This window comes from Salvia splendens, chromosome 1, assembly GCF_004379255.2.
Source record: "Salvia splendens isolate huo1 chromosome 1, SspV2, whole genome shotgun sequence".
Lineage (NCBI taxonomy): Eukaryota > Viridiplantae > Streptophyta > Magnoliopsida > Lamiales > Lamiaceae > Salvia > Salvia splendens.
The window spans coordinates 46,180,840-46,198,428 of NC_056032.1; the positions used below are offsets into that span (position 1 = coordinate 46,180,840).

Below are 17,589 nucleotides of genomic sequence, written 5' to 3' on the forward strand. Positions count from 1 at the left end.
ACAAGATCGTGGGTGAGCAATAACTGCTCAATAACTGCTTCGTACCACTAAATAGATCGTGGGTATAGCGGAGGTCGTGGAGGCCTTTCATGAGTCCACTAACTCCTAGTTCGGTCGAATGCTGAGACCGAACTGCTGGACTTTACCGATCAGCTCTTGCCGATCTGAGAGGAGAGCTTGACTGGTCGGCTTTTACCGAGCTGTAGGCTGAGTCCGAACTCTTGGGTCGTGCCGAACTCTTTGGTGCCGAACAGATACTCTTTCTTGGGCTCTGGGCTGATGGGCCGTCACTGTTATTGGGCTTGCCATTAGGGTTTATAATTTTATTTTGTGTATTAAGTGAAGAGAATAAAAGAGAGAGGAAATAAAGTAGAGATAAACGTGTTTCTATTTTTTAATAATACTTAATTTTGGTTGTGATAAAAAAAATCGGTCATAATTTCGGAAAAAAATGCTCAATACGCAAGCCTTTCAAAATTTAAGATTAAATTTGCACGCCTTTCAAAATATGGGATCGTGACATGCGAATTTTTCGGAATAAGAGATTTTTGAGGTTTTATCTATTTTTCTCTTCTTTTTTCTTATTATTTCTTTCATGATATTTATAAATTAACCAAATTACCCCTGATTTATTCACTACAATTTTTTATTCCAATTATTTTCACCCAAATCACCAAACACCAGCTCCAAAAATTAGCAATTGAAATCCTAGAACGTCTTTCTCTACCCCCTCATGCGCAACCTCCAATTTGCAATCTTTCTCTTTCTCCTTCGTTTTTCCACTCTTTCTCTTGCCCTATCTTTTCTCTTGTGCAGCCGTCAGCGACCACACAAAGTGGTCCTTTGTTCACGTCTTCATCGACACGGCTGTTGCGTACCATCATCCCCTGCTCTCTAAGTCAGTCGGAGCCTCCCGTCACGCTGTTGCTGTAGCATGTCTTAGCCACTGTCGCTCAATGGCAACCAGGGTGCCGCCTCTTCCGGTTTCGAGACTGTCAACCGCCGCCGTCTCCGGAGACTCTTAGCACCCGTCGCCTCTCTCCCTCGGCACCCTTATTTCAAAAGCAACTGGACACCTCCGTCTTCTCTCATTGCAACCCCCCATCCGTCCCCAAATTTAGAGAGCTAAAATCCGTCGACTATCTCTTGTTGCACACCCAAACATTTCCATCACTCGGTTCAGGCGATGTCATCGCGCCTCGCTGACAGCCAGTGTCACCCTCTCGGTGCTCAGCGCCGTCAGCCCTCTCAAATTCGCCACGACACAGCATCCTCGCTGCTCGAACTCCCTCGCCAGCCGCCGTGCCTCATCGACACAACCTGTCGTCTGCTGTCCGGAGATCCTCGAGCCCGAAATCAGTCTGCTTAGGGCTCATGTTCTCGTCGAGCATGGGGTCTCGAACTTCAGGTTTCCATGGGTAATCATTTGGTGGCGGTTGTGTTTTGGGTGAAAATTGGATTGTAATAAAAAATAGTGTTAAAATTTTAGTGAAAATTATAGAGGTCAATTTGGTCAATTTATAAATATCATGAGAGAAACAATAAGAAAAAAAGAGAAAATAGATTAAAAAATTTAAAAATCCCTTGTTCCGAAAAATTCTCATGCCACGATCCCATATTTCGAAAGGCGTGCGAATTTAATCCTAAATTTCGAAAGGCTTGCGTATTGAGCTCTTTTTTCCGACTGAAGGAGTACTATATTTTAAATTTCATTTTTTTATTTTCTCTTTTTAACTATAATTATTTTTATTTAACAAATTCAATATGCTCTTGAAAACAAGCTTTGTCAACAAATCATTTGTTGACAGATTCAAATTTTACGGATTAAATATCGGAACATAAATGATTTCTCCCTTAAAACTCTCGCTTTGCTTGCAAGTTCGATCTTTGACATTGACTTTCGCCGGCACCGTCGATCTCTCCGGCTATCTCCGGCGGCTTTGTAATAGACAAGCTCAGGTGACTATAAAGCTTGAATTGACTGCTTATGCATTTGATTTGGCAGCATGAATTCTAATGTTTGAGATTTACCTAAAACTTGTGGAGTATTAGGATTTGGTTTCAAGTTCGTGTATATGTTGATTTTGGTGATAACAAGATGAAATTACCTAATAATTTGAACTCTCCAATCAGATCATGTCAACTAAACTAGATTTATTTAACTTGGAATTCGATCATAACAAAATTGCCTCATTATAGATTGGTTGCTCCTTTTTCTAGTGTTAATTTAGATGATGAAAATGTGTTGGAGAAAGTGACTCGAGTGTTCATGTACAAGTAGAAGATAAAAATGAGATACTCAACCTGATTTGGGATTCAACTGGAACTGTATTAGGATTTGTGTGCAAGTGAAATGGTTTGAAGTTTGTGCGTGTGTTGATTTGGGAGATAACAAGATGAAATTAACTTGTAATTTGAGCTCTCCAAACAGATCAAGTCAAGTACAAGATTGTTTGCTCTTTCTCTAGTGTTAGCATAAATGCATTTTGGGAGATAAAAGTAGAAGATACAAAGGAGATTCTCAATTCAGCTAGTCATACTCACTTGTGCAACATGAAGGTCTTGATTCATGTCATGCGACTAGTCAAGACTCAAAACCTTCCGTTAAGCTATTTAGGGTTTTACAGTTGCTATCAGTTGCTACACTGTTGTATTGATCAATGTGCCGTATCTGAATGAATATTGACAATCCAAAATCATGCCTTTTTTTCCTCTCTCTGTCTTCTTGTTCCTTGTTTCTTTCATATACCATTCTTGTTGGATTGAGGTGTGAGATAGTGATAGAGACAGTTACCACTACCAGAGGTCAAATGTCATATGCATTTTTATTGCTTGTATACTGATACTAACAGTAGCCCCAAACTAACATTTTAAAATACAAGAAAATATAGCAATAGAAAGCACCCCGAGTATATGAAAATGTAATCCCGATACAGAGTATTATGATTTGTTTCTGAATTAGGTGAAGGATTTCTTTTGTGGTTATAATACTTTTAATGGACTGCTTATGTATTTGATTTGGCAGCATGAAGTCAAAGAAGGCCAAAGTTCTTGCTGCTGTAACTCCTGAGGAGGATTATGGTGATAGATGGTCGAGACTGATCTGGAACAACGATCTTTTAACGGAAATATTTGTCCGGTTACATGCAAAATATGTTACCCGATGCAAGTTGGTATGTAAACATTGGCTCTCACTTGTCTCCTCTGAAAATTTCTACCATCTCCACATCCTGCGCTGCCCAAACCTGCGCCCGTCTTTTATCCTGGATCGGAGGACTTCCATCTCGCAGTTCTTAATCATCGATCCAATAATGAATGGTGAAAAACAGATGATACCTTACACCTTCTCTGTTCCAAATTCGATAATAAAAAATTCTTGTAATGGCTTGATGCTGCTACAGTCTCGCTCTCGCCCTCCAGAAAACAGTTTTCATGTTTACAATCCGACCACTAAGTTGTCAAGAAAGGTCAGTGTGACCGATGCTCATATTGGCAACAACCCTTATATTGTGGAGATTGCCTTAGCTTTTGATCCTTCAAAATCGCCTCATTACAAGGTTGTTTGCATTAGGTCATCCACATACCGTTCCACCCCTTATCATAAGATGCATACTTATCAGATCGAGGTTTATGACTCAGAGAGTCGCGCTTGGAAGCTTAGGTTGGGACCATTTACGTATCCTAAAAGGCTTTACTTGTGTGGCGGACGTGGGGGCGTGTATTGTAATGGCTCGATATACTGGGAGAACTATAATGACATCGTCTACTATGATATTGCTCGGAATGAATTCCAAAATCTCTCTATGCCTGATTATCCATCTTATGAACCAGGAATAGTACATTGGAAAACTACTTCCGGTCTCCAAGGTGCAAATGGCTGTCTATACAAATCTAGATGTCTGACAAAGGACAACTATCAATCAGTTGAGCTTTTTGAGTTGGAGATGGATGATGATGGTTCTTCTTCGTGGCTCTTGAGGTACAATGAAACAATTTGTCAGCATGAACACACTAACTTTTCTTATGAACACACTAACTTCCCTTATCTACTGGGATTCATTAAGGGATCGTACGGCACAGAGACGTGCAGTGTAGTGTCACATACGTGCGGGAAGATCAGCGTCTATAGTTTCCTTGACAAAAGCTATAAATTGCTCGTTGATTTGAAGCGCCAACCACCCCGCAGTAAGGCATATCGTCAGGCTCCTGAGTTGAAAATGTATGAATTTATTGAATGTTTGGCTGTGGTTTAAGGGATAAGATGCAAACTTACTTTGATGATATTACTACTATGCATGTTATGGCTAAGTATGTCTTCATGTAACATTTTCTTTACTATGAGTTAGTATGAAACCTTGAAGTTTTGAGTCAAATTCATTGAATCAGCTCATTGTCAGACCAAGTTGTATATCATAATACTCCATCCTTACACAAAAAATAATCTAATTAATGGACTACATATCTTAATGCATAATTTGATAAAGTATGATAAAAATAAGAAAAACGGTAAAATATGAATGAGAATAAGATAAAGAAATTGGTGATAAAGTTTTCATAAAATGAAATGAAATTAATTTTCATAGACGGATCAAAACGAAATAATGAGACTATTTGTGAAATATTTTAGAAATTTGTAGTTCTGTATTTTGAAATTTGTAGTTCACAATTCTCCACACTGCCTTGCTTTAGTTTCAGTTATTGATTAACTGAAGCGTACAAGTAGAAGAAAAAAGTGAGATTTTCAACTCAATTTGTACAGCTTGAGGTTGCATTAAGGTCTCTAAACCTTTTCTATTAAGCTATTTCGCTTTATTCTCTTTATTGTGGCTGGAAAGGAACCTTGTGAATTTAGTGTTTGATCTGTGAGGTTGTATGTAAAGCTAGGGTTTGGATATGTTGCTATAAGTAGCTACACTATTGTATTGAACAATGCGGCATAATTGAAGTCATGTCAAGTACACCCGATTTCTGTCGCTTGGAATCTGATCATAACAAAATCCCCTCGTTGCGAGATTGTTTGCCCTTCCTCTAGTTTTTAGATGATGAAAATGTGTTAGAGAAAAGTGACTCGAAAACGAATGTTCATGTACAAGTAGAAGATAAAATGAGATTCTCAGCCTTGTTTGAGATTCACTAGAGAAATGATTTCAAGTGTGTGTATATGTTGATTTTGGTGATAACAGTATGAAATAAACTAATAATTTGAGCTCTTCAAACATATCATGTCAACAAATCATCTCATTACAAGATTGTTTGCTCTTTCTCCAGTGTTTACATTGCCATTTTAGATGATGAAAATGCGTTTAGGGGGATAAAAGTAAAAGATAAAAAAGGAGATTCTCAACTCAACTAGTCCTTCTCACTTCTGCAGTTTGAGGTTGCATGAAGGTCTTGAGTCATGGCACGCGACTAGTCAAGACTCAAAACCTTTCCGTTTTAGTTGTGATTTTGTTTTGTTAGTTAAGCTACGGTTTCAATAGGTTGCTATCAGTTGCTACACTTTTGTACCGATCAATGTGCCGAATCTGAATTAATATTGACAATCCAAAATCATGCCTTTTTTTCTATCTCGATCTCATTTTCCTTGTTTCTTTCATATACCAATCTTGTTGGATTGAGGTCTGAGATAGAGACTTGCACTTGGCAGCTCAGTTACCAGAGATCAAATGTCATATGTATTTTTATTGCTTGTATACTAATACGGGTCCAAGCTGGAAGGTCTACAGGCGTGGGGATAGGAGGGTAGTTTGGCCGGCTGAGGGAAACAAGGAAGCAGCTGGAAAAGTAGTTCAAGCGGCAGAGAGAAAGAAGGAGGCAGCTGGGGAAGTTTGAGAGAGAGAAGGCTGTTCGGCTGTTCCTATTTTAATGCATTTTGAATTCAAATAAGTTAGCAAGTAGTTCCTATTTTTCAGTTGTAACCCCAGCGACGAGATAGCTATAAATAGATGTAAACCAAGAAGAAGAGATCATCTTTTTTGGAAGGATCAATTTGTAGGCGACGTAGTCGTTTGGCCTCTTTGTGAGGAGTGTTACTCATTCTTTTCCTTTCAATAAACACTTGAGTTCCCTTTCCTCTTTCACTAGCCTTTACTCTTAACAAATTGGTGCGGTGACGATGGTTGTTTCGAGGACGGATACGCGACTGGATGTGTTGGAGAAGGCTACGGAGGAAATCAACGCTCGGCTACAACTATCAGACGGGCGGGCGATAGCCTTGGAGGCGAAGGTTGACGCCATGGTGGCAGAAATCCGAGCAGGTTTCGCGGCGATCAACGCCAAACCTGGAGGTCCGGGTACAGGCGAGAACAACCCTCCGGAGAGCTCGGAGTCGAACTCGACACCCACGGGAGGCAAGACGCCATCACCAATGCCGACCTTTGAGGGTACTGATGCCCTGGCATGGCTGGCTCGGGCAGAACAATACTTTTTGATTGCGGAGACAACACCGGAGAATAGGGTGGGCATCGCGATGGTAGCACTGGCAGGCCCAGCCCTTCCGTGGTACCAGCTATTGCGGAAGCGGGTCCCAAATATCTCTTGGGCTCGTTTTGCACGTGAACTGATGAAGCGCTTCGGTGGCAATGGAGCGCTGGACGAGTATGAAGCCTTCGCCGCGGTGCGACATACCGGATCTCTTGTCGACTACGTGGCTGCTTTCGAGGCACGTCTTGCTCAGGTCCCGGACATAGCCAGCCACCAATACCTCGGGTTTTTCATGGCGGCCCTCCGTCCTGAGGTTCGCCTCCAAATGAAGGCAGCGAAGATCACAACCTACGAGGATGCAGTCGAGCTGGCCCTGGATATCGACTCACTCACAACTGCACACGCCCCAAAGTCAGGTCAGTCGCTCACGCAGGGCAGTTCCCATTCCAGACCGCCGGCGGGATCTTTTTCGAAAGGATATTCCCACACTTCACCAGCGTTGTCTTCAGGCTCGTCTCGCCCTGGACCGAAGCGTTTCCGGAACATGTCCACGGAAGAATATCAGAAACACATCGCGGCAGGCACTTGTTTCAAATGTGGATTGAAATTTGGGCCGACTCATAGGTGTCCCCCCAAGACCTTGAATGTTCTCGTCTGGGACAACGACGACGAGACATCAGATCACACTCCGTTTGACGAACCGGAGACTGCAGACACGGGCCTGGAGCTGCAGCTGTCGGAATTGTCACGGCATGGGATCGACACGTCGCGAACCATGAAACTTTTTGGTACTATCGGGCAACAGAAGGTTAAGGTTATGGTGGACAGCGGCGCCAGTCATTGTTTCATTTCAGAGCAGCTGGCGAGTACGTTGAGGCTACAGATTACCTCGACCTCACCGTACTCCGTTCTACTGGGGGACGGAACGAAACGGCGCGCCAACGGCATTTGCCATCAGGTGCCATTGACGATGGCTTCGGAAACATTTTCCCTATCATGCTACATTTTTCCTCTCCGCAACATTGACGTAATACTGGGGGTTTCTTGGCTTGCCTCTTTGGGAAACGTCCTAGCTAACTGGCTGCACTCATCGATGAAATTTTCAGTCGAAGGCAGGCTGATAACCATTCAGGGAGACCCCACCCTGATGCGCCGCGCATGTTCCCCCCAAGATCTTCGCAGCCTCGATGCCGGGGACTGCTGCTGGGTGCTCCGGTCAGTGGAGAAGGAGGCTGGACCGGACGGGTTCGGGATCAGTAGCTCGCTGCCCGCTGCTGTCCGCTCCGAACTACTGCAATTAGTGGAGGCTTTTCCTTCACTCACACGCCCCGATCCAGGGCTGCCCCCGCCCCGTCACACGGATCACCAAATTCCTCTGCTACCCGGGGCAGAACCCGTCTCAGTTCGACCATACAGGTACAACCATCTGCAGAAGGACGAAATGGAGAAGTTGGTGGCCGAAATGTTGGCGTCAGGAGTAATTCAGCCGAGTACCAGCCCATACTCGAGCCCGGTTCTCTTAGTCCGCAAGAAAGACGGCTCGTGGAGGTTCTGCGTCGACTATAGAGAGCTAAACAAGAAGACAGTCCCGGACAAGTACCCAATTCCGGTCATCCAGGAACTCCTCGATGAATTGCATGGAGCTCGATGGTTCAGCAAGATCGACCTTAAGGCCGGCTATCATCAGATTAGGGTGGCTCAAGACGACGTGCATAAAACCGCATTCCGCACCCACTCAGGGCATTATGAATTTCTGGTCATGCCATTTGGCCTTACCAACGCACCGGCAACCTTCCAGAGTCTGATGAATGATATATTTCGCCCGGCACTGCGAAAATTCGTACTGGTATTCTTTGACGACATCTTAGTGTATAGCGACTCTTGGGAGACTCACATGAGGCACCTTCGGCTGGTTTTCGACTCCCTACACGCCAATTCATTGGTGGTTAATCCGAAGAAGTGCCTTTTGGGACGTGACAGCGTGGAATACCTCGGACATATCGTATCCTATGACGGCGTAAGGATGGACCCAACCAAGGTCTCGGCGGTGCTCCGTTGGCCGACCCCTACATCTCTCAAAGGCATCCGGGGCTTCCTCGGCCTCACAGGGTACTACCGCCGTTTTATAAAGAATTATGGCAAAATTGCAGCCCCCCTGACCGCCCTATTGAAGAAGCCGCAGCCCCCCTCAACCAAACCGCGTTGGATCTGGCCAACTGACGCAGCAACGGCGTTTGACTCCTTGAAGGCAGCTCTAACCTCAGCCCCCCTCCTGCGAACGCCGGATTTCTCCAAGGAATTCACTATCGAATGCGACGCGTCGGGCAGAGGCTTGGGCGCGGTTCTAATGCAGGAGCGCCAGCCCGTGGCCTACTTCAGCAAGACATTGGCACCTCGGTGGCTAGCAAAATCAGCGTATGAGAAGGAACTTATGGCCCTCGTCCTCGCCATCCACCATTGGCGCCCGTATCTGCTTGGCCGTCGTTTTATCGTGCACACAGATCAACGGAGCCTTCGCCAACTGCTGGCACACCCTCTTGCGACCCCGGCACAACAAAATTGGGCTGCCAAGCTATTGGGATATGACTTTGCTATCGTTTACAAGGAGGGGAGATTGAATAGAGCCGCCGATGCCCTTTCTCGAAGGGATGAGACCTCGATCGAACTATCAGCAATCTCTAGGCCGACCTGGCCGGAATGGGCAGCCGTCCAGTCGTCTATCACCGATGATCCGGCATTAGCCAAGATACGGTCCGAGCTGGAGGAAGGGCGTCCGTCGAAGGCCCACTACGAGTTGATCCACGGAGCCTTATTCTATAAAGGCCGATTAGTCATTCCGCCACATTCCCCGTGGATCCAGAAGCTGCTGGCCGAGTTCCACATCACGCCAAGTGGCGGCCACTCGGGTGCCTATCGGACCTACCGCCGTATAGCTTCTAACGTCTATTGGCCGGGAATGATGAAGCAAGTCACTAACTTCGTCGCAGCCTGCGCAACTTGTCAAAAGAATAAGTCAGAGACCAAATCCCCGGCTGGTCTACTGCAACCTCTTCCGATCCCGGCCAGAATTTGGGAAGATATAAGTATGGACTTTCTCTCCGGTCTACCCAGGTCAGGCGGTATCGATTGCATCTTGGTCGTCGTGGACCGATTATCAAAGTACGCTCACTTCATCGGCCTGCGTCACCCGTTCTCGGCCCGACAGGTGGCGGACGCTTTCACTAGCGAGATCATCCGGCTCCATGGCATTCCCCGATCAATCGTTTCCGATCGAGACCCCATATTCCTTAGCTCGTTTTGGCGTGAGCTGTTTCGCGCCACCGGGACTAAACTCAAGATGAGCTCGGCATATCATCCGGAGACGGATGGACAGACGGAGGTGTTGAACAGGTGCCTGCAAACATACCTGCGATGTTTTTCGTCGGAGAGGCCTAAGCATTGGGCTAAATGGCTCTCGTGGGCGGAATATTGCTACAATACGAGCTCTCACTCGGCGGCGGGTACGACTCCCTTCGAGGCAGTTTACGGTCGGCCCCCGCCGACGATCCATGCGTTCCTACCAGGGGAGATTCAGGCCCAAGCCACCATCGACTGCCTGCGCGCGCGCGACGACGCCTTGGAACTCCTAAGGCACCACCTTCATCGAGCTCAGCACCGAATGACTGTATCGGCAAACAAACACCGCCGAGATGTGGAATACGACGTAGGCGACCTGGTTTACTTGAGGTTCAGACCGCATAGGCAGGCCACCTTATTCTCCGCCCGAAATCGGAAGCTGGCTCCCCGCTACTTCGGCCCGTTCCGGATCGAGGCTCGGATCGGCAGCACTGCCTACCGCCTGCAACTGCCGGTTTCCTCTCGCATCCACCCGGTTTTTCACGTTTCCCTTCTCAAACGAGCCATCGGGGAGGAGGTGGCTGATCCTACGCTACCGGAAGGGGTGGTCGAGCACGAACCCCCATTTCTTCCTGAGGCAATATTGGACCGCCGCTCCGTGGACCGCGAGGGGGACTCGGTAGATCAGGTGCTAGTCAAGTGGGGCGATCTAAATGAGGACGAGGCCACCTGGATGGATATGGCAGACGTTCGAGGCCAGTTCCCTTTCTTCAGCCTTGAGGACAAGGCTGTTTCGACCGGCGAGGCAGTTAATACGGGTCCAAGCTGGAAGGTCTACAGGCGTGGGGATAGGAGGGTAGTTTGGCCGGCTGAGGGAAACAAGGAAGCAGCTGGAAAAGTAGTTCAAGCGGCAGAGAGAAAGAAGGAGGCAGCTGGGGAAGTTTGAGAGAGAGAAGGCTGTTCGGCTGTTCCTATTTTAATGCATTTTGAATTCAAATAAGTTAGCTAGTAGTTCCTATTTTTCAGTTGTAACCCCAGCGACGAGATAGCTATAAATAGATGTAAACCAAGAAGAAGAGATCATCTTTTTTGGAAGGATCAATTTGTAGGCGACGTAGTCGTTTGGCCTCTTTGTGAGGAGTGTTACTCATTCTTTTCCTTTCAATAAACACTTGAGTTCCCTTTCCTCTTTCACTAGCCTTTACTCTTAACATATACAAATACTAAGAGGCATTTTGGAATGGTATATAACTCATCTATCTATCTTGGAGTTATATAACAAAAAATGACATAAAATGTGTGTTCTGACCATGTTTTGTTTATTTATCTTCCCTGCCAAACTGCACCTAACAGTAGCCCCAATCCACCTATTTAAAATACAAGAAAATATAGCAATAGAAAGCACCCATAGTATATGAAAATGTAATCCATGTTCAGCATAAGTTTTCAGATTTGTTTCTGGATTAGGTGAAGGATTTCTTGTAAAGATGATGAATGGTGAAAAGATGATAGATACCTTACACTTCCAAAACCCATAATAAAAATTTCTTGTAACAGTGATGCTGTTACTGTCTTGCTCTCGCTCTTTTCCTCCAAAAAACAGTTTCTATGTTTACAATCCGACCACTAAGCTATCAAGAATGGTCACGTGTGACTGATGCTGATAGTGACAACATCCCTTATATTGAGGCGTTTGCCTTAGCTTTTGATCCTTCAAAGTCGCCCCATTACAAGGTTGTTTGCATTAGGTCATCCACATCAGTGGCGGATCTAGGGGGGGGGCAGGAGGGGGCGGTCGCCCCCTCCGTGCGACTATTTTTCCCTTATCGGGATGTAAATTTACCATGTCCGCCCCCTCCGTTTGCCTCCGGCGTCGCCCCGAACAACAAAAAAAATAGCCATGTCCGCACTAAACCAAGCTAATACTATATATTCCGCCCCCTCCATTTTCGGATCCTGGATCCGCCACTGATCCACATACCGTTCCGCCCCTTCTCAATCCGAAAATTACTACCACTTTTTAAAATCAAATTTTCTAAAATAAACTAAAAAACGGACTGGAGTTTTCCTCCGTGTTATCTAAAACTGATGGTTTTGCTTTCTGCAATCAAATGCATACTTGTTTTGATCATAATCCACAAGTCCGTAAATAACCTATATAGATAAGCTCTAACAGCTATTAAACTCTCCAAAAATTAAATTCTTCTATCGTAACTCATTTTTTTTTACTACTACTTATAAACAATCTTTTATAGAAAGAATTCTACATTTTGTTATTCATACTTATATATTACTAATATCATTTCTTTAATTATGACTATTTCTTTGTATACAAAATCTCTTCCCTATTTTATCATTTCAATTAATCAAAACACTCTTTAAAACAAATTTAGCCAAACAACACCTTATTTTTATTTAGCGTAGAAAGCTATAAATAGAAATTTGTCAGTGGGTTTAGTGTTAGCTAATCCGCAAAATAAACTGTTGATCCCTCTTACGTTCAAGAAAAGCCATCTCCCCCTCCGGCGACTTTGTGATTGGAAAACAGTCTAATATTGCTCGGAATGAATTCAATAGTCTTCCTCTGCTTGATTTATATCACCCGCTAAAAATAGCAGGTTGTGTTAACTGTTACCACTTCCCCTCTCCAACAGAAAAACGGTTGTCTATACAAGTCTAGGTTGGTCACAAAGGCTGGCAACGATTCTCAATCAATTGAGCTATTTTGAGTTGGAGATAGATCATGATCATTCTTCTGCGTGGGTCTTGAGGTACGAGGAAATGATCAGTCAGCATGAATGCCACTCCCCATTTACTGATCGTACGCATTTATTGAGCTTCATTACGGGATCAAACGAAGCAGAGATGAGCATTGTTGTGTATCATAAGTGCGGGAAGATCAGCGTTTATAGCTTCCTCGACAAAACATGTACGGTGCTCTTTGATATGATGGGTTCACCTCTCCGTAGGCAAATATTAACGGATCCTCCGATGGCTGTTGTTTGATGATGGGATAGAACTTAAATGTGTTGATATTCAAGCAGTATATAAAGGCAGTCTAGGCTGAGCACTTTTGGCGCCTACTTTCTATTTTTGTATCTATATATTGATTAACTAACGTAGCATAATTCACCTGTAGAGCAGTTGGTTTGTCTCACGGTCTGTCTCCTTAACGGTGTCTTGATCGATCTTTGTTTGGTCCGTCTCCTTAACGGTGTCTTGATCGATCTTTGTTTGGAGCTCATGTATCGTTCTTTTTTGTTGTACTTTTGATACATAAACATTTCATAACATCGTACCTCTTTCCTTTTTTATACATAAACACTTTTATAACATCGTACCTCTTTCCTACACCCCCTAACAGTCTTTTCTAAATATTTCTTGATTCAGGTTGTGTAAGGAATCATAATATTTGGACAAATTTTGCAGTAAACATTTCATAACATCGTACCTCTTTCCTTTTTTATACATAAACGCTTTCATAACATCGTACCTCTTTCCCACACCCCCTAACAGTCTTTTCTAAATATTTCTTGATTCAGGTTGTGTAAGGAATCATAAGATTTGGACAAATTTTGCAGATACAGTAAGAAAGAATGCTGCTCCATATTCAAATGATGTGGTGGTCGTAATTCTTCTTCATCTGCCTGCGAAATCTCTAACCCGATTCAAATTAGTTGCAACTTGCAAGCATTGGCTCTCAATCATCTCTGCGCAGCAGTTCTGCCATCCCCATACTCTCCGCCACCCGGAACCACTGCCCTCTCTCATCCTTCGAACTCATACCTCACACTGCTTTTGCTTCAATCCAGTTTCCAGTAGCCAAAAGCTCATACCTTACAGTGTCACCGTTCCAAACTCAAAAATCTTGAATTCATGCAACGGGCTGCTGCTGCTGCAGTCAGTCCATCCAGATCCAGTGGAGTACCATGTTTATAATTCAACCACGAAACAATCAAGAACCATCAGCCTTACTGATAGCGAGGATTTCAAGAAGATTATGGGGCTTACCTTAGCATTTGATCCTTCAAAATCACCTCATTACAAGATAGTGTGTGTGTCAGGGATTGAGGTTTTCAACTCTCAGAGCTTCACTTGGAGGGTGTGCTTGGAGCAGCTTACAGCTCCTACAGGAGCAAACTTCTCATGCTCAAGTTCCTCACACACACATATACTATAATATAAACAAAAATGTCGTTGGAAATTTACCTCATGCTCAAGTTCCTTGGCATGGAGGTGGAGGAGGGGCGGCTTCTCACTGCCAACTCCAAGAATCAAACGGTCTTCTCTATCATTTCATCATAGTGTCGCACCTTGGCGACAAATCAATAGCAGTTTATGAACTGCAGGAAGATTATTCTCAGTGGCTACTGAAGTATCATGATGAAGTTGGGCAGCTTCCGGGAAGGTCTTGCATATTAAGCTACATAAAGGGAGAGGAAGGGCAGAGTTGCACTATGCTCACTCATGTCCCTGGAAAGATTACCTTGTACAGTTTTCTCAACAAGAGATCCGAGGAGATCATTGATTTGACAAACCAGCCATTCTACCAGGAAGATTCTATGCAGTTCGATTCCAGAGATGTTTTCCACTTTGGTGAAACTCTAGCTCCTGTCTAGTTAAAGTATGACTGTTGAAACAGAATCTTGTATAAAAATGACAAGCGTTTCACCTAGACAGAGGCAATTAGTTTCAAGAATAAGGATTACAGAAAAGAATTACAATTATCTAAAAGGAGGTCAATGATTTCACAAACAACCATTCCGCGTGAAACATTATATGCAGTTTATTTACAAAATGTTTTTCATTAATGGATACACTGAAAAAATATGATCCACAAAGAAGGAAATAATTTATCAGTTGTCTACTACTTAGCCTAGCATCTATCTAAGCATAAATTTAGTACTAATGTTCCAAGAGTTTGAGAGTCGCAAGGCAGTTTTGCATCTCCTTATGAGCATAGGCTGTGAGGCGGTCACCGGCCGATAACTTGTACTGTTCAAATTTCAACTCCTCGAGCTTGAGAGCAGCAGTTTTGCAGGCCTTGATGCTTCCTAGAAAGAAATTTTAAAATAATTTTTTTCTTAGTGTATGTAATTATAGCAGAGCATATACATATGAAAACAAATATAACAAAGAATGCATAAAATCAAATTTTTAGGGGTATATCCATATAATACTTAAAGAATGCATAACTCTTAAGCCTTTACCAGAGCAAAAGGACGGTTGGTATTTGAAAAAAAAACAAACCAGTAAGACTTAGAGATAAGAAGTGAAGTAATCAGGCTTACCACTAAGGTCAAGGAGGTTGAAAACCACAGGACAATGCCCCACGCTCTTAATCATTGTAATTGCAGCCCAAACTTTCTGGTAGTCCTCTCTTGAAGTTCTAATGATGACATGTTTTGTAGTTGGATTCACATACTTCACTGCAGGCGAAAAAACACACGTTAAGTTCTACTGTTCTACAGATAAGTGATATGAATACATCAAAGTAACAACCTCACCTTTAGAAGAATTTGTGGCCGACGCTAGACCACATTCCCCAAAGTTCACAAGAATGCTTTTTACAATTGCTTCCCATAAATTCTTAGAAGTGATCCTAATAGGTTCATCCACCGAAAATTCTTTGTTTGGGTCCAGAAAAACCTCCATTATCAAGTACCTATTCTTAAATCCTACCATGGTGTTTCTTCATCAAGAATTAAATCAATGTCAGATTTCACACCAAAAAAAAAAAGAAAAAAACTTTGACTCAATACACAAACCAAAATCAGCTCAAAATAAATAAATGTGTGTACACTGAAAATTAAACAATGGCCTATACGCAATTCGATTTTGGTAGAGTTAGGAAAGGCAAAGAAGCAAGCAAATATAATCGAATTGCTGCAGAAGCAACATACAAAACTCAGAGCACACACACAGCTTATTCTATTCTAGACAAAATTGAACCAATTAAGTAGAACCACAACCATCTATGCTCGACGAAAATCCAAACAAGCTCAAACAACACGTGTTCACTCAATCTAGAATAGAAACAAAGCCAATAAACAATAAGATCAGAATACCTGAATTGATCGAGAGAGAATACCGTGAGGGAAAGAGAGAGACCAGATGATCGGAGACGGCCGGCGGTGTCTGCGCGGTTCCCGGCGAGAAGTCGAAGAGAGATAGGGAATTAGGGATTTAGGGTGCTCTGATTTTATTGTGGGGATCTTTAATCGGGAAATTCTTAATTATTTGGGCTAATAATTTTAAGTGGGCTAGATTAGTTCTTTCAATGAGTGGGCCGGCTGATTTAGGAGAGATGGATTAAATTTAAATACTTGGGCTAAGAAGTTTTAAAATAAGCATTTTCTAATATAGGTTTTAATTAATTGTTTGGGCTAAGATAATTAATTGACGGGACCGATTGATTAATTTACAATTTCCTGTATAATTAATTCGAAGTAATTAGTTTATTGGGCTGATGAACGTAATTAATCAAATCCCATGATTTAATTAGTGCACGAGAACTTTATAAATTTCTTAAAGAAAAGGGCGACGAATGAAATGAACACACACGTAGGATAGATATGTATGCAATCTTTTTAAGTTTAATGATTTCTTAATGTCTAATTAGGAAGTTCTCTTCTTTTAAAAAGGATTTTTCCGCACACCATACAAAACTCAACGACTGTTCATACGACACTTGCAGGAATTCATCATAGGATTTAGCAAAATACATAAATTATATATACACATATAGAATTAAACTCGTTAAGACAAAATTAAGAGAAAGTACTTTATGGTAAAGAAAATTCCGACAAAATGTGGCTCTGAATCAACTAGCACAGAGATTAATGTGAGTGTTTAGGGCACCCGCAACGCGTGCCGCCGGCGTTCCGCGTGCCGTTCCGCCGGAACGGTTTCGCCGCGGAACGCGTTGCGGCGCACCGTTCCGCGTGCCGACGGCACGGAACGCGGCACGGCTTGTGCCGCCACGCGCTCGGGCGACGTGGCGCTCCCCGCTTCGTGCGTGCTTTCCACTCGCCGGCCCGCGAGTGGGACACGTCAGCGATGACGCAATAATTAATTTTTTTTAAAAAAATATATTTTTATAAAATTTTTTTTAAACGGTCATATTACCGTTTTTTTAACTTTTTTATTTTATTTTTATTATCTTATTCTATAAATACACCTAATTTATTACATTTCACACACAACTACACATCTACTCTTCCTAAACCAACATCAATTCCTCTCCAATTTTCTATTTCAATCTCCTTCACAAAATGTCCGGCGACGGGAATTACGGCGGTGGCGGCTCCGGTGGGTGGGATCTCAACGCGTTCGGCGATTGGGAGACCATGTACAACACACTAGGTGGTTCCGGGTCGTCGACACCGGGCACCCAGGGGTCGGCGACGCCGGGTGGGTACCAACCACCCACTTTCGATGTGGATGCCTACGCTCGACCACTCGGCTCGCGGCTTTCTCAGGGTTTGTCCCAGATTCGGGAGGATATCCCCGTAGAACCCACCCAGGGAGGAAGTCGAGGCGGTGGAAGCTCTAGGGCTGCGTCTGAGGCACCCGAGGAGGAGGAGGAGGAGGAACTGGAGGATCTGGGCCGGCATCCGTACAACAACGAAGAAACTAAGGCGGTGTACACCGCCTGGCTCACCGTCTCGTACGATCCCATCGTCGGGAACCAACAAGCCGCCAAGTGCTTCTGGGAAAAGGTCCGTGATGTCTACCACCAGACTAAGCCGAAAGGGGCCCGGAAGCGCAAATATACAATGCTCCGTGCTCACTTTGGCCGAGTCGACGCACAGGTCAAAAAATTTTGCG

General features: G+C 43.8%; 2 protein-coding genes across 4 annotated transcripts; one reads left to right on the forward strand and one right to left on the reverse strand.

The window, feature by feature from the left end:
• The first annotated feature begins 1,786 nt into the window (after positions 1–1,786).
• LOC121756133 (F-box protein At5g07610-like) lies at positions 1,787–4,373 on the forward strand. 2 transcript variants are annotated; one of them, XM_042151603.1, is made up of 3 exons: positions 1,788–1,959; positions 3,026–3,979; positions 4,065–4,373. In XM_042151603.1, exons 2-3 carry the CDS (start codon positions 3,027–3,029, stop codon positions 4,093–4,095), a joined length of 984 nt encoding a protein of 327 aa, XP_042007537.1. In that variant the 5' UTR covers positions 1,788–1,959; position 3,026; the 3' UTR covers positions 4,096–4,373. The 2 variants fall into 2 exon arrangements, with proteins under 2 accessions (XP_042007532.1, XP_042007537.1); XM_042151598.1 differs by having other exon boundaries at positions 1,787–1,959; positions 3,026–4,373.
• A 10,072-nt stretch (positions 4,374–14,445) lies between these two features.
• Positions 14,446–15,965, reverse strand: LOC121802343 (probable ribonuclease P/MRP protein subunit POP5). Of its 2 annotated transcripts, none has more exons than XM_042202011.1 (4): positions 15,828–15,965; positions 15,267–15,451; positions 15,051–15,188; positions 14,446–14,813 (listed from the first exon to the last, which is right to left on the reverse strand). In XM_042202011.1, the coding sequence occupies exons 2-4, from the start codon at positions 15,442–15,444 to the stop codon at positions 14,665–14,667; spliced, it is 465 nt and encodes a 154-aa protein (XP_042057945.1). In that variant the 5' UTR covers positions 15,445–15,451; positions 15,828–15,965; the 3' UTR covers positions 14,446–14,664. The 2 variants fall into 2 exon arrangements, with proteins under 2 accessions (XP_042057945.1, XP_042057935.1); XM_042202001.1 differs by having other exon boundaries at positions 15,851–15,951.
• Between the last annotated feature and the right edge of the window lie 1,624 nt (positions 15,966–17,589).

Excerpts from the sequence above, each read along its gene's own strand:
- LOC121756133 (XM_042151598.1), top strand. The coding sequence starts at position 3,027 with ATGAAGTCAAAGAAGGCCAAAGTTCTTGCTGCTGTAACTCCTGAGGAG.
- LOC121802343 (XM_042202011.1), bottom strand. The coding sequence starts at position 15,444 with ATGGTAGGATTTAAGAATAGGTACTTGATAATGGAGGTTTTTCTGGAC. Across the intron at positions 15,189-15,266 it reads GGCCACAAATTCTTCTAAAG|TGAAGTATGTGAATCCAACT; the intron begins GTGAGGTTGTTA and ends TTTCGCCTGCAG. Across the intron at positions 14,814-15,050 it reads CAACCTCCTTGACCTTAGTG|GAAGCATCAAGGCCTGCAAA; the intron begins GTAAGCCTGATT and ends ATTTCTTTCTAG.